The 15,921-nt window shown below is 37.5% G+C and overlaps 1 protein-coding gene across 18 annotated transcripts in view; it reads left to right on the plus strand.

Annotated features, from left to right (window-relative positions):
• The window catches only part of PPFIA3 (PPFI scaffold protein A3), a 63,036-nt gene that overhangs the window by 19,569 nt on the left and 27,546 nt on the right, over window positions 1-15,921 (plus strand). For all 18 annotated transcript variants that reach the window (XM_026710930.2, XM_026710933.2, XM_087917040.1 and 15 more), the window contains exons 3-12: window positions 4,152-4,253; window positions 5,716-5,880; window positions 8,252-8,326; window positions 10,391-10,471; window positions 11,570-11,788; window positions 13,413-13,559; window positions 14,096-14,230; window positions 14,414-14,497; window positions 14,893-15,024; window positions 15,695-15,757. In XM_026710930.2, the coding sequence (XP_026566715.1) occupies window positions 4,152-4,253; window positions 5,716-5,880; window positions 8,252-8,326; window positions 10,391-10,471; window positions 11,570-11,788; window positions 13,413-13,559; window positions 14,096-14,230; window positions 14,414-14,497; window positions 14,893-15,024; window positions 15,695-15,757 (1,203 nt within the window). The remainder of the gene's footprint in view (window positions 1-4,151; window positions 4,254-5,715; window positions 5,881-8,251; window positions 8,327-10,390; window positions 10,472-11,569; window positions 11,789-13,412; window positions 13,560-14,095; window positions 14,231-14,413; window positions 14,498-14,892; window positions 15,025-15,694; window positions 15,758-15,921) is intronic.

A 15,921-nucleotide genomic window follows, 5' to 3' on the forward strand; every position in this document is an offset into this window, starting at 1 on the left:
TTCTTACCGCTCTCTTCGCATCCTTCCACATGAACGGTTCTGTGTGATGCTAAATCATGCATGTCAAACTAAAGAGGGAAAGGAAATAAAAAAATAATGCAAAATAATCTCTTTTCAATGAAGAAATGGATTGGTAATAACATGAGTGAAACTCAGCCATAATAAACATAAAAATGTCACAGACAATGCAGAATCAATTAGCATGTGAGGAGTAAACAGACAAGCCATGATAAGAAGGGATGCAAAGCTTGAATTGTTGGATATATGAATTATATATAAATCAGTATGGAGCAAATTAGAAAACATACTGTTTGAACTTTCTTTCTTCATTCCTTTCATAATTTAAAAATGTGGGTTTTGAAAGGAAGAAAATCAGAGTGATATTTGAATTACATAACAAGTGAATTCTAGCTATCTTCAAATCAAACAGATTAATATAAATTCATAGCTGAACAAAAGGAACAACCAGTGATTTAGACTCAGTAGATTTAGCTGGTATAGTGAATCACTGTTGTTGAATTACTTTGTGATATTAACAGCAGTGTATGTGACGATCTGTAAGGAAGGCTTAAAAAAAGTCAAGATGGCAGCTCCATGATCAAAAGAACAGGGCTTCAGTCGCACAATTGCAAGAGCTATCTTGATTTTTTTTTAACCAACCATGAGTTAGTAATACTTTGCTTAAAAAGAGAAGTTTATGAAGAACAACACTGCACATTAGTGCAAAGATTGAAGCTACTGCCAAAAGCCCCAGAGGACTCCTTTTTAGGCCATCTTTTGAGTTGTGACCAAAATTGAGACCAGAATTTCTGTTGCTAAACAACAGAATGTTGCTAAGTGAGTTGCGCCTGATTTTGTAGTCTTTCTTGTCACAGCTGTTAAGTGAATCATTGTAGTTGCTAAGTGAATCGTGTGGTCATTAAGCTAATCCAGCTTCCCCCATGACTTTGCTTTTTGGAAGTTGGCTGGGAAAATCCGCAAATGATGGTCACATGACCCTGGGATGCAACTGTTGTAAATACATGCTGATTGCCAAACACCCATATTTTGATCATGTGACTGTAGGAATGCCTTGACGATTGTAAGTATGAGAGCTGATTGTGAGTTGCTTTTTTAAAAGTAACTTTGGTCAATAAATGAATGATTGTAAGTTTAGGACTACCTGCAGGTAGGCAAGCAGGTAAAAAGGAAGGGAGAGAGGAGGGAAAGAAAGAAAGAAAGAAAAAGATCATGAATACTTCAGTTTGGAGAAACATTATATTTATATTTATAGCAGAGATCTGTTTAATTTGGCACAGATCATCTGCAACCTATTACAATGTAGAGCTTCCTCACCCAGACACTTTTTAATTTTGAAGACGACGAGCGAAATAAATGAAATAAAAATAATAGTGGAACCACAAAATAAACAAATAAAGATGCTAAAGTACTCTAGGACTGTAAAATTCAAGCAAACAAATATTCGTCACACAACCATTTTTGATAAGAAAGACAATGTCTGGTGGACATGGCAGTACCTAGAGGCAGTAAAATAGAAAAGAAAGCTGGAGAAGATGGCAAAATACAAAGAGTTACAAATAGAAGTAGAATAACTATGGTAAAAGAAAGCAAAGGTAGCAGCAATTGTAATAGGCATCTTGAGTCCAGTCCCCAAACTGGAATTCTTTGAATCCCATTGGCATTGACAAAATCTTCATCAATCAATTACAAAAGGCAACTTTACTTAGAACAGCTTACATCCTGCAACTATACCATTAACATTATCAAACAACATCTGCCTATCCCAAGTCTTTGGGAAAGATTTGATAGGTATACAAAAATGCCAAATCCAGCCTAAACTATAATAATATGCATTTATTAGTTCCCCCAGTCACTGAAACAGTTGCAAGCTATGCTTTGTAAAAGAACAGGTAATTTCTACGAAGAAAAGATGTGCAAATGAGTAAATCACTATACAAATACTGTGTAAATTACATTTGTCAAATGTATCCAAAGGCATAAGGGGCCGGAGAGAAATTGGACTCTTCATGAAGGGGATAGAATTTTGTTTTAAAGTACACTAGTATGAACTATCAGATCTTAGCACTGCAAGCAAGTAATTATGAAAATGTTAATAGAAACATTCTGGGAACATTGAAGTTAAACAAATCCATAGAAAATGTATGGTGTCTTCTGTATTAGAACAAATACTTCTTTTCTTCACCAATGTGTAAAGATGATCCTGTTATATTTAATAACCTAACTACAATGCCAGCATGCTTGTCTTTGGGAAAGAGACTAGCATTTGGTCTGATGGTTCTTTGATTCTACTGAAACTTCTAAAGGGCTATAGTACATTTATTTGGCTTCTGCAGCCTGGTGCCCTCCAGTACACTGAACAGCTATGATTCCTAGTTGAGAAGGGAAAGAAACTAAAGACAGCATTCTATAGCCCAGAACAGCCCAAACAGAAAACCATGAATAGAGCTGACTTTTAAAGAGACGAGTAGTGACTTAAGGGAAACTAACTCTACTTAATCTTTTTTTCTCACCATTGCTGTCTTCCCAGAATTAAACACTACTTTCATTTTGGTTTTGCTTGGAAAAATATGCATAATACAGGTATTGGTCATTATGCTGTGAGCATAGTAGTTTTATTTTATATGAAAGCAAAGAAAGGAAAATTTTGGTTTGTTACAATGCTACTTGATCAAAAAAATATTCCCGCCTTCTCTCCCTCCCTCTCTCTCTCTCTCTCCCTCCCCTCCTTCCCTCCCCCTATCGGCCTGGGTTGCTTTAATAGGTTGATCATGTTTAAACCCATGAAAAAGGTTGGGCATTTTTGAATTCAGCTACTGCAGTTAGCAAAACATAGTTTTGTTGTAACATCATGTATGAGACAGTGCAGTGTGGTTTATACAGTAAACAAAATATTATTTAAAAGAAATGATTGTTTCTTGAAGTGTGTGAATCCTGCCAATAGTTTTTAGAATGTTATCCATCCTTCTTTTTCTATGTACTGTACTAGACTGGAGTTGATCTTCACTGCTTTAGAAGTAATAGGCTACCTTCTCTAATCAAAGCACGAACCTTTCCATAAATTAGAAAACTTGTTCTATATGCCTGTCTGTTTCCATCTAGTGGCTGAAGAAAGTACTGACCCAAATAAAAATTCAGTTAGAAAACGCAACTGTTGGTCTGCCGGATCTTGCTAAGCACCATTTTGTATAGAGCCCAGGGTTTCAAAAGAAAACAAACACCTTTCTTCATTCTATTCAAGCATCTAATGTTAGATGTACAGCCCATTTTGCTTGGTAATCCTTTAGTAATAGGAATAGCTAATCCTTTAATTACAACCATTCATTTAGTAACTTCGAAGTCAGAGCATCACTGAAAACAGTGACTTACAACTGGTCCTCATACTTACAATTGTTAAAGCATCCTCATAATCAGGTGATCAAAATTTAAGCACTTGGCAACCAACCTGAATTTTTGACTCGTGCAGCATCAGAGGATCACATGATCACAATTTCTGACCTCAGAGGACTTCTGACAAGCAAAGTCAATGGAAGAAGCCAGATTCATTTAATAACCACATGACTCACTTACTAACTGCAGCGATTCATTGAACAATCATGGCAAGCAAAAAAAAAGTTGTGAAATCAGGCACAATTCACTTAACAATGCCTTATTTAGCAATTGAAATTCAGGTCCCAATTCTGGTTGTAAATTGAGTACTATCTGTGAATGCGATAATTAGATTCCTATGCATCTTTGTTTAGACTTTTCTCCATTGTTATGTAGTTTTGCATTTTGGAACATTTTGCTTTTTTATTCTTTGTACTCACTTCAAATCTTTGACTTACTCATTGGTCTTATTTGCATGTCCTAATCTAGATTCCAAGTTTATAAGAAAGGCCAAGTTGCTCAACCTGAGTTTCCAGAGCTGCATGCATTCCCAGAGTATGACTCTCAAGAGCGTTCCAAAAGCTGCCAGCAAATTGTATTATAGAACATGCCGGAAAAATAAAAATAAGATATTTTCTCAGTGTTCCAGGGATTTATTCAAGGAGATCAATATATTATAACACATACAATCAAGGCATGAAATGAGAGTCTCTGTCTCCCCTTCAATGCTTCTCTTTACCACAATTATCTGTTTTTTCTACTAGGAATTTGCAGCACTTACTAAGGAGTTGAATTTATGTAGGGAACAACTGTCAGAGCGTGAGGAAGAGATCTCAGAACTAAAGGCAGAACGGAACAACACACGGGTAATATCTTCAAGGAATAGAAAATGCTGTTTTTCCAGTTTTATTTTGAATGCTAGAATATTCCAGATTCTAGTATATTAATTGGTAATATTAAATGATAGCTTCCCCCAAATTCAGTCTACTACTTTCAGCAGTCTACTACTTTCAGCTAATATATTTATTGATATGAAACACTTTTCCTCAAAATGGTTTGTTGACATATTCCATGTATTTTATAAAATTATTTTGGTGTACCGTGTTATTGATACAAACATACAGTATATGATCTTAAACACCACACTAAACAACTAAATAACTAAAGCCTTGTACACAGTCAATTTTCCTTTCTCATCATATTTTTTCATTATATATAACTATGTATGTGCACTGGTAAAATACTACACAAAAATAATTTTGATGCAGATGTATGCACAGGCAAAAGGAAATTTTGTGATTATTAATGTCTGTTATTTAGTTTACCTTTTAGTTGTTCGTTAAATCTGTCTGTTCTTTTTTAAATTTTCATTAAGAAATTGTCTTCTTGTTTGCTCCCCGTTCCTAGTCTCCCATCAGAGTAGAGCTTAGCTCCTTCTGCTTCCAAAAGCTGTGGGGTTTTTTCCAGTAGAGCTTGCCTCAGTATCTGAAAGCAAAACTGCCTTTCTGTCCTTGCTGTTTGAAAATGCCACCATCTTGGCCCTGATTTATCTACTTTATAGAAATGGATGTTTGAGAAGAGAGAAGAGATGATTTCTGCAAAACAAATGAACCTTTGCGCAGAGTCCGACAGCTCTGATGATTTTGGCATTTGCTATCTTTCCAGTTACTGTCCTACCCCAGGGCACAAATACACGAAGGGGTAGTTTTGTTCTTTACTAAATGAGGCTTGCAAACATATGTGCTTGCACTATAGAGACAAATTCTCACCAAAGTTTAGCAAGAGTTCCAAATTAAAAGCTTTCAAGAGATCCACATGAATGTGGCACGTAGGAGAAAATAATCAAGTGGAATCTGAGGGTCAGAGCTCGTAGCGGATTTGTCAGCCAGCCAGGTTCAATGACAGGATTGGGAGGTTCACAAGTCAAGGTGCACAGTGTGGGAATTAATGGGTGGTAGTTGTCAGGGGGAATCTTGTCCTTAGTAGAAGCAATCTGAGTGGAGTTAAAACTGTGCAAGCAATTTTGCAACATACCTTTGCTCTTCTCTCTTTGCAGCCTGCCAAGGTCTTCTTTGGGTAGGGGCAGTAATTCTATACCCATCATCAGAGTACAATAGCAGTTTATCTGCTGAGATTTGCCTACCTCCTTTGCCTTCTAAAACAGTAATCTGGCTGGTGGAATTGGAGCTTGCTGCTTCTCTCACTCAGCACTTCTGGAGCTGACTGCTTGTTGTGGGTTCCCTCCTCTGACTCGGAATCTGAATGCACTGTGACAAAATTGTATCTTTCTCAATCTTTCATCTTCTTCATCTGTCTGCTTCTTCTTAGCTGCTGCTAGAACATCTGGAATGCCTAGTATCACGACATGAGCGTTCCCTTCGCATGACAGTAGTGAAGCGTCAGGCTCAGTCCCCAGCTGGAGTCTCCAGTGAGGTGGAGGTGCTGAAGGCTCTCAAGTCACTCTTTGAACATCACAAAGCTCTGGATGAGAAGGTGAAAAAAATATTAACTGGAGAAACCAAGAGTGCTTGGCTGAGACAGGGTCCTGAACATTTCCTTCATCAGCAGCCAAAGTGTTGCTGGCTAAAATTCATGTAAAGCCCTCACTATGTGAAGCAGCACATACGGGGTGAATTATTTTGAATTGTTCTCAAGATGCAAAACTGAATTGGCTGAAGAATCAGGGAGACCCACAAGGCACAAGGCAGAGACAATCAAGTATAGGACACAAGGCATAACTATTCCTTTCTTTTAAAAAATGCTTGTTAAAAAGTTTTACAGTACTGAAGGGTAGTATCAACTGAAATCAGAAAGAAAGGAGTAGAAAGAAACGTAAATTTAAAAGGTGAAAGAAAGAGAAGGAAAAAAAACAGGAGAGGAAAGAAAAGAAAAGAGAGAGAAAAAAAATGGAAAGAAGTGATTCCCAGTCTTCTTTGCAATAAGTACAAGCAAATTAATATTTCTCCACCTTCTATGAGGTTACATACATAAATCACTTCTTCCCAAATCCCACCTTATCCATTTACAAATCCAAAAATCATTATAGTTTCTATTCAAATGTTGATAAAGTCCACAAAGGGTTTCCAGAGTTTTATAGAAATATTTCTCATTTTAACCCTGATCAAATCAACTTTATATTCTGTTCTATCAATTATCAGGTTGCTATTGTGGGATTAAATCTCCCTTCAAGGTTTTCTTCCTCTTCAAGGTTTTAGAAACCCTTTTTTAATATCCAGCAATGTCCTTGCCCAGGTCATTTTTCAAATTTTGCTTTATAATTTTTAATTCCACTCTGATTATCATCTGTTTTATATTCCTTTTTTAAAAATTTCCAATATTTCTGCATCAGATGGGATTTATTTCACCTCTTCATCCCATCTGTCTATAAATTCTTCCATGTAGTTTAGAACCTTCTTCAAAAATTGTATATACAAATGCAGAAAATATTGCTGTCAGTTTAGGTTTTTTTGCAGTTCGTCAAAAATCATGAAATGTCTCAAGTGTCATACCTTTGTCATTTTGTAAATTTCACTTTTTCTTCATCCTGCCTGGAATTTTAGTCCCCACGAGTGCCCATTTCTGTACTGATAAAGCCTCATGCTTCTTTGATCCTACTTTCAACTTTCAGCCAATGATTTCTTTGCTAATAAACAACTCATGTTTTCACATCAATTTTTGAAAAAACTTTGATTTTTGCTAAGTCCTAATACAGGTAGTTTTTGACTTACAATAATTCATTTAGTGAGTATTCAGAGTTACAATATCACTGAAAAAAGTAATGGCCATTTTTCACGCTTACAACCATTGCAGCATTCCCTTGGTCATATGATCAAAATTTGGACACTTGGTAACTATCTCATATTTATGATAGTTTCAGTGTCCTGGAGTCATGTGATCACCCTTTGTGAACTTCTGACAAAGTCAATTGGGAAGCCAGATTCATTTAACAATTATGTTACTAATTTAACAACTGCACTGATTCATGCAACAATTGTGGCAAAAAAGTCGTAAAATGAAGTAAATTCACTTAACATAGCAACAGAAATTTTGGGCTCAATTATGATCATAAGTTGAGGACTACCTGGATATCAATTTTATGTAGTCCCTTAATTCATTTAAACTGAGCCATGGTGGTGGAGTGGTTAGAATGGAGTACTGCATGCTACTTCTATTGACTGCTGGCTACCTGCAATCTAGCAGTTCGTATCTCACCAGGCTCAAGGTTGACTCAGCCTTCCATCTTTCTGAGGTCAGTAAATTGAGGCCCCAGATTGTTGGGGGCAATATGCTGACTCTGTAAACCACTTAGAGAGGGCTGTAAAGCACTGTGAAAAGGTTTATAAATCTAAGTGCTATTGCTAAAACTTTCTTAAACTACATTTTTAGTTAGCTTTTTGCATTTATTTGTTATATTCTAAACTGTTAAACTGTTCATTAGTTCTTTTTTTAAGGATGGAGTATAATTAGGTCAGGTTGTACTCATCATATAGCTTTTCAAGCTTGTAGTTTGGAAGAGCTCTTTTAACTATGAAATCATTGTAAAGCCAAAAGTGGGATTAGACAAACCCGGTATCCTTAAAAAGGCTGCACCAGAGTTTAATGGCTTTCCTTGTCTCTCAATGCTCAGACTTGTGGGATGAATGCTGCCTGTGATCTTGTGAAAGTAGTTTTGTGGAATTCAAGAGGGTGATTTCTTGTCCTTTCCTTGTTCGGAGAGGTTCTGTTGGATTGAGCCAGTTCATAAGTTGTCACCACAGTGGGATCGCTAGTGTTTCAGAGACATCTAGTTCACCATTTTCTCATCTGGAAGTCCAATTATTTCTTTATTACTTCACTAATTGTAACTATATCTGATTCATGGCAGGTTCGAGAACGGCTGCGAGTGGCATTAGAGCGTGTTGCAGTATTAGAGGAGGAGCTGGAAATGTCTAATCAAGAGGTAAGAAAGAGGTCTTGTTTCTATCTTAGGGATATTATTACCTAAAAAGTACTCCAGAAATACTTTGTGATACAAATGTGATCTGGTGAGTCTTTGAATATCAATGATTTCACATGAGTGGTGGTTGAGACTAACAAGAGAATTGTGTCTTTGGAGATTTTGTTGTGAATATAGTGGAAGGCAAGATATCACATAAATGCAAGTTGGGCTGCTGCCCGAGGCTTATTACTTGAAAACAAATTTTTTAATATATTTGCAGTTTTTCCAGAGGTCCAAATTTAATACTCAGGTCCAGGTGTCCACTCCCTGAACTTGTTTTTCTTTGTCCGCTTGTGGGGCTGAGATGCTTTATTTAAAAAATATCAACAGTTGTTAAAGATGTTTGTTTATTCCAGTCAAATTCTATACAGTATCTGATAGCAGGATCATTGCTTTTATACTTACAGCTCCAGATCTGCATTTTCTCAAAAATTCAGTTCAGTGGCCTATCTCATCCCTAAAAGCCATAATTCAAGTAGTTATTGTGAAATACAGTTTATGGACCTTAGATGGCAGTTCATTTCTTGCACTAAGCTATAATGTGGTTTGGGTTTAGCTTAGAATCTTACTGAAGTCTACTCAGAAGCTAACCTTATATATTTTGCTGAAATCTGGGTAGCAGAAAAAGAGTTGTAGAGCTGATTCAGCTGTGATTCTTCGAATTCTCAGTGCAGCATCTATCCAGATTGTGAGTGCTAAGAGCAGGGAAGGTGCTATAGGCCAGGAGGTTGTTATCTTGCTTCCGAGAAAGACTCCCCAACCTGGGAAAGATTCTAAGACCTTTTACCCAACACTTGGTTAAGGAGACAGGCTGTTGGTAAGCCACCATCTCTCTGTGCTACAGCTTCATTTGAAGTAGTCTCAAATATAAAGTTGGAAAACTCTAGGGCAGTATCTTGGGGGATTTTAGCAATCATCCTAAAGTACTTTGCACAAAGTTAAAAGTTTCATGAGCTGAGTGACAATTTCTATCTGAGTCTATCTCAAACTGTTACTAGACTTAAGATATAAAATGAGATATTCCTGTGGTTTAGGTTTTGTCTCTTCTTGAGAGAGAAGCAGCCTGATATTAGCATTTTGACTTTATCATGGCCACATCATCATCTGCTGAATATGGTCACATTTCTGTTGCATGGTCTTTCCTTGAAAATATAATATTCATATGGAATTTGGGAATTGGGAACAAGGATAAGATTTATCATTGTTTAGTCTTCTATATGAGTTCTTGATCATTGCTTATCTTGGCTTATTTGGAAGAACTGAAGGGATGAGTGAATGCATCTTTGTGTGATAGAGTGGGATTGTTGGTAGCAATCATTTGCCCTTTCCAGAAGAAACCTTCTTTGGATACTCATATTTTAGGAAACAACTGTTCAGTCACAAATAGCCTTTTTGAGCAAGATGCTTGAGAGATTGGAATTTGTGCAGCTGCAGATATTTTTGGAGGACACCAATTGACTTGGGCTTTTTCAGTTCAGTTCTTCAGTTTTGAGATAGGTAGATAATCCTTTACAGAAAAAAGACAGAAGGAATGCAACTTCACTGATCCTGCTTGACCTCTTAGGGGCTTTTGATTTCTACTACATATTGAATTTGATATTCTTGTATAACATCTCTGTGAATTGTTTTAAAGTAGTAATACTGCAACTTTCAGGAATATTTCACAGGGTATTGGGTTATGGTACTATTACAAAGCCTGATAATTATACCATGGGTGCCAGAACTGATGACATTGACTTGTTGAACAAATCATGATTACATAAAATCTTGACATGGTCCTATAAATGAATGCAGTCAGGGAATCTGGATGAAAATTCATGGTAGTGAAACAGGGTGGAGATAATATTTTATGCTGGAACATGATAATCGGTATGTAATGTTGACAGTATGTTCTCCATACTAAAAGAATCTTCACTGCTGCCGAAAAGGCTGTCCTGGTTGCTACCTATTTCTTACTCATTAAAATTAATAGTAATTCTACATATTTTATTTTTTTAAATGTTGTTACCTCTTTCCAATCTGCAGTCTCTTTCCCTTCGAGAGCAGCTTGCCCGATGCCGATCTGGCCTAGATGATGCCAGCAAAGAAGGAGATGCCCAGTTATGTGTAAGTGGCTCTGGAAGGCAAATTTGAGGGGAAGCAGATGAGGGTAGTAGAAGGAAAGGTGAAATGACATAGGGCTTCCTGCTGAAATGATTTAGGGCTTCTTGCCTGAGTGGAGGAACTGAAGATCAAAAAGGTCCCATCCAACTCTGCTATTCTGTAAACGTATAGAGAGTTTACTTTAAAAAGTTGGTTAGATCAAACATACATGTTCATTGTGCCCTTCTATGAAGACATTTTTAATTTTTATTGAGTTATGAAAGCTTCTTATATAGCAATTCTGGGGTATTTTGTTTTTTTAATGTCCCTAATTGCTCCAGACATTTTTCTATTTAAGTTCCTTCTTGTTCTTTATGCTGCCTTGCTTCCTCCTTACGTCATGTTTCACCAGTGGTGGGATTCAATTTTTTTTACTACTGGTTCTGGCTTGGCTTGGTGGTCATAGTTTGGTGGATGTGGCAGGGGAAGGATACTGCAAAATCCCATTCCCTCCCCACCTCACTAACCTGCTTTCCAGCTCCATTCTCCTGTGCAGGGCAACAAAAGAAGACCCAGCCGATCAGCTGGGTCTCAATGGGAGGCAGAGAATAGATGGGGCATAGACAGTCAGAGGTGGCATTTGCCAGTTCTCCAGAACTGGTCAGAACCTGCTGAATATCACCTCTGTGTTTCACTAATAGTGAATCATTAGGAATTGTAAAAAGACCTTGGGGATTACCCTTAGCTTTAAGGCATCTTGGTTTTTAGTGTGCTTCGTGTGGGAAAGTCAAAAGGAGATTATAAAATGTGAGTTTAACATGCGAGTCAGACTGTATGTAGATAATGTGGCAGTGTTGTTTCTGCCAATCTAATCATATAAAAGAGATGTGGTTTTTTTTCCAATTCCCTCTGCCTCCCCAGAAATGTCACTGGTTTAGGCTAGGATTTTTATTTAGTTTTATTTATTTAGTTTGCATACAGAGCACGATCAATATAAGTAATTTATAGGCCTCACTTATGCAGTGAACATGGAGAGTGATGGGAGGATGGAAACCTAATGTTCATATCAAGCAGGATTAACTTATAATACATGAATCTCTCTTTGCTTTCTTTATCCTTTAGGCCAATGGATCTGGGGCTCTTGATTTGGGGCGTGGGGGTCGGGAATCTGAGCTAGAAGAGGTTTTGGAGCGCCAGAGAGGAGAACTGTCCCAGTTGAAAGAAAGACTTACCCTGCTCTGTCGGCAGATGGCAGAATTGGAGGAGGAGTTAGCCACAGCCCAACGAGATCTTATTAAGTCTGAAGAAATTAATGCCAAACTACAAAGAGATCTCAAGGAGGTAAAAGGCAATAATTGGTATTCCAATGTACTTTATGACAGATTATCTCTTATCTAGGTCAAGTAAGTGTTTAATCTGACCTCTTCTGGGTATGCTGAAAGTGCACCTTCCCAGTTAACATGATCAAAAAGTAAGACTTTTGGGAATCACAATCTAAACCTATCAACAGGAGACTAGGATAGACAGGTCTGCAATAAATAAATACTCAAATGTCTCAGCTTATGAAATTCAGAAGGTGGGAATCATTCGGAGACTGTTTTTCAGAAAAACATCTTACTCAACTGGTGGGTTTCCATAGCAAAAATGGGTTGTGAAAATGGAGGAGGAGGCGGCCAATATAGTAATCATGAGTTTTTCAGAAGGGATTGGTGCTATAATAGCCAATAATGTAAAACTATATATGAAGCTAAGTGGCATCCATATGTAAAATACAAGATAACCCATGAATTAAGGTGAATATATGTGTCCCAGGATAATGTTGCAGGATCCAATTTGGGTTGGTCCACCAGGACTTCCAAGCTTTCAGACTTGTACTGGAGAAAAATTCCCTGAAGTTGAGCTCCAATTCAGATGCAAAAGCTCATAGAACTATGACTATTGGGCCATTATTTCAGAGATTCCTCAATGCCTTGGAAAAAAATCTTTAAAATTCAGAGATATATTCACCTTGAAACACCCCATATTGAACAGTTAAACATTAGCAGTGGACTACAGGACATGCTTTATGACATTTTGGATTATATTCCAAAATACTTTATAATTGAAACATTTTATAAAATTTGCCAAATTTAATAGCATGGAATCAAAGATTCTGGATCTTTGACATGTTTCATAAGTTAGCCCATTTGAAATACTTCAGTTGAAAAAGTTTTGCTCTGTGGTGGACTTTTTCACCCATTTAATGGTTACAAACACAAGAGTTTTAGTGGTACATAGATAGAATCATGTTGAGTTTTAGAAAAAGCAGATAAAACATAGTAAAAATGATCAAGAGACGAATGAATTTACTTAATGATTGCATGAGTTAACAACTGCAGTGATTTTTGCTTAACAACTGGCAAAAAGGACATCAAATTGATCACAATTCACTTAACTGACTACCTCGCTTAGCAATGGAAATTCTTATCACAATTGTGGTCATAAATTGAGGACTACCTGTATACTAAGTGGCTTCATGTCATGAAGTATATAGTTTTTGCATGTAATAAGCAAATTAACTGAACAATGATAGAATCTGTAAGACCTCAAAAATCTTAATTTCATTCGTAACTAATAAGTGGAGAATCTGGCCAAAAGTATTTTATGTTTCCAGACAATTGGAGAGAGTGTAGCTCTATCCACCTCCTGCCATTTTTAACAGCAATAGCATTTAACACTCAGACTTATATACCACTTCATAGTGCTGTACAACCTTGTCTAAGCAGCTTACAGAGTCAGCACATTGCCCCCAACAATCTGGGTCTTTATTTTACCAACCTCAGAAGAATGGAAGGCTGAGTCAACTTGAGCCGATGAGAATTGAACTGCTGGCAATTGGCAGTCAGTAGAATTAGCCTGCAATGCTGCATTCTAACTATTATGCCACTAAGGATCTTAACCTTTCCTCATGTGGTATTGGTAACAGGCATTAGCTCAGCGAGAAGACATGGAGGAACGAATTACCACATTAGAAAAACGTTACTTAAGTGCTCAGCGGGAGGCAACATCCCTTCATGATGTCAATGACAAACTGGAGAATGAGTTGGCCAGTAAGGAATCCCTCTACAGACAAGTGAGTTCCTACTTTTGCCTTTTTGTCATTCTATTTATTACTATTATTGGCTCCAGTATCTTTCTGTTTATGTCTGATTCACCTTAATGTGTACATTCTGCACACCCTGCAGATAAATTGGTAGTTGTCCATTTTCCTCCCTGTTTCTCCATGCCCACTGCTAGTGGGTAATACAGTGGAACCTCGGGTCGCGAACACTTCCGTTTGCGACCAAATCGGGTAGCGAGCAAAAAATCCACCCAATTTTTGAATCGGGTCATGATTAAATCAGGTGGCAAACAAAATCAGCGCAGAAAGATTCCCTTTCCACGTCTATTTCCCCTTCGGTGCCAATTCCTTTTCGTTTTTTTGTTTTGTCAGTGCATGCGTAGATGGTCGTTCTTTTGGTCACGACCAAATCGAGTTGTGGCCGAAATCCTGGAATGGATTACGGTCGCAACCTGAGGCTCCACTGTACTCAGTTACTTATATGATGATTTGCCTTGCAAGGTTTTGTTTCTTGACAACCTCTTAAAAGTATTTATTTATCTGTGTAGAGTGAAGAAAAAAACAGGCAGCTACAAGACTGGCTGGAAGATGCCAAACAGAAACTTCAGCAGACTCTTCAAAAGGCTGAGACTTTACCTGAGATAGAGGCCCAGTTGGCACAGCGAGTAGCTGCCCTTAACAAGGTACTGTGCAAAACAGGGAAGAAATTGAATGTGCCATCAAGAGATGTATGGTAGGGAGGGAATGGCCAATGGAACACGGATTACTGGTGTTGGAGGACAAGTGGAAATTGGAAAAGTGGGAGGATTTTGAGTTCTAAGAGAAACAAACTATGGCTCCATTCTCTCATTCACTTATTTATCTAGGCAGAGGAGAGGCATGGCAATTTTGAAGAGCGTTTGCGTCAACTTGAAGCCCAACTGGAAGAGAAGAATCAGGAGCTCCAGCGGGTGAGGGCATGAGTAAAAACCTGGGTAAAATTAGATGGGTACTGATGTTGCTGATGAGCTATGGTTCTATTCTCATGCACATGGCTTGCATGAAAAATGTTCCAATTTAATCTGATGTCTGAACAATGGAGATTTCAGCAAATCCTGGAGAACTGTTTCCAATCAGCCTTGACAATAATACACAAGATGGTCCAATGGTCTTTCTTTGTACAAGACAGCTTCCGATGTTATATTTCATGTGCATGGGAAGCATTAAAAATATACTAATTGAAATGTATATGGAAAAGTGTATGAAACTGGAACCATTGATTATAGACAAGACAGTAAGATAGTAGAATGGATAAATGACCTCCAGATAATCTTTTTTGCTTTTGTTCTCTCTCTTGGAAAAATAGGCACGCCAAAGGGAGAAAATGAATGATGAACATAACAAACGCCTCTCAGAAACAGTGGATAAGCTACTATCTGAATCCAATGAACGTCTCCAGTTGCATTTGAAGGAAAGAATGGGGGCACTGGAGGAGAAGGTACATGTTTCTATAGGCATAAATTAGATTTGTGATGTGGGAATCAGCTGTCTGGTATCTGTAAATCAACCGAGTGAAAATCTAACTGACGGAACTGCTAGAGGTCAGGAATATCATACCTTTAAACATAAAATAGTAAGCACAATCTTTATTTTTCTAAAATAAAATGTACTGGATGTTTTGGATCTTAGGGGTTATGGGTAAAAGCATAGTAACTGCTGTTAAAAACAAAACAAAACAAAATCTCATAGCAGCCATTATGGATAGTTTCTGTTTTGTTTTGTGTAGTCACAAAGATAATAGCCATTATTCTAGCTGCTAAAGAAACTGACCATCCAAATTCTTGAATAAAAGGAGCCCCAGAAGTCTAATGTTTTGAGAACCAGCAACTGAGGCTGTTTAGAGACTAATCCTAGGTGGGATTTGATTGATGGGTGGATATTTATGACAAGAAGAGGCAGAAATGGTCATAAAGCAAAAGCTCAAATAGAAAAAAATATGAAATTATCCATTTCATAGCCTGCTCTAACACAAGTTGGTTATCTCTTGACGAATAGAGGAAATATATGGCATCTGTAGAGAGGAAGGTATGTTGAGTTGCATGTAAGAAATTTATTATGCGTTTACTCTGATTAAATTCTTCTGTTTCTCTCATATTATCTCCCTTAAGAATACGCTAAGTGAGGAAATTGCCAACATGAAGAAAGTACAGGATGAGCTACTGGCAAACAAGGTGAGGCAGATGGCAACTGAACTCTGTGTGTGTGTGTGTGTGTAGGGAATCTCTAAGTCCAAAACTGGAGAGAAATATGTTGAATTTTAGGGAGTATGAGGTTGGGTTAATAATGAGGAAAGTTTCCAAATTATTTGAAGGAAGGTCAGCTAGGTTGCTTTCCA

This window comes from Pseudonaja textilis, chromosome Z (genome assembly GCF_049901715.1).
Source record: "Pseudonaja textilis isolate UNSWEBS1 chromosome Z, rPseTex1.2, whole genome shotgun sequence".
Lineage (NCBI taxonomy): Eukaryota > Metazoa > Chordata > Lepidosauria > Squamata > Elapidae > Pseudonaja > Pseudonaja textilis.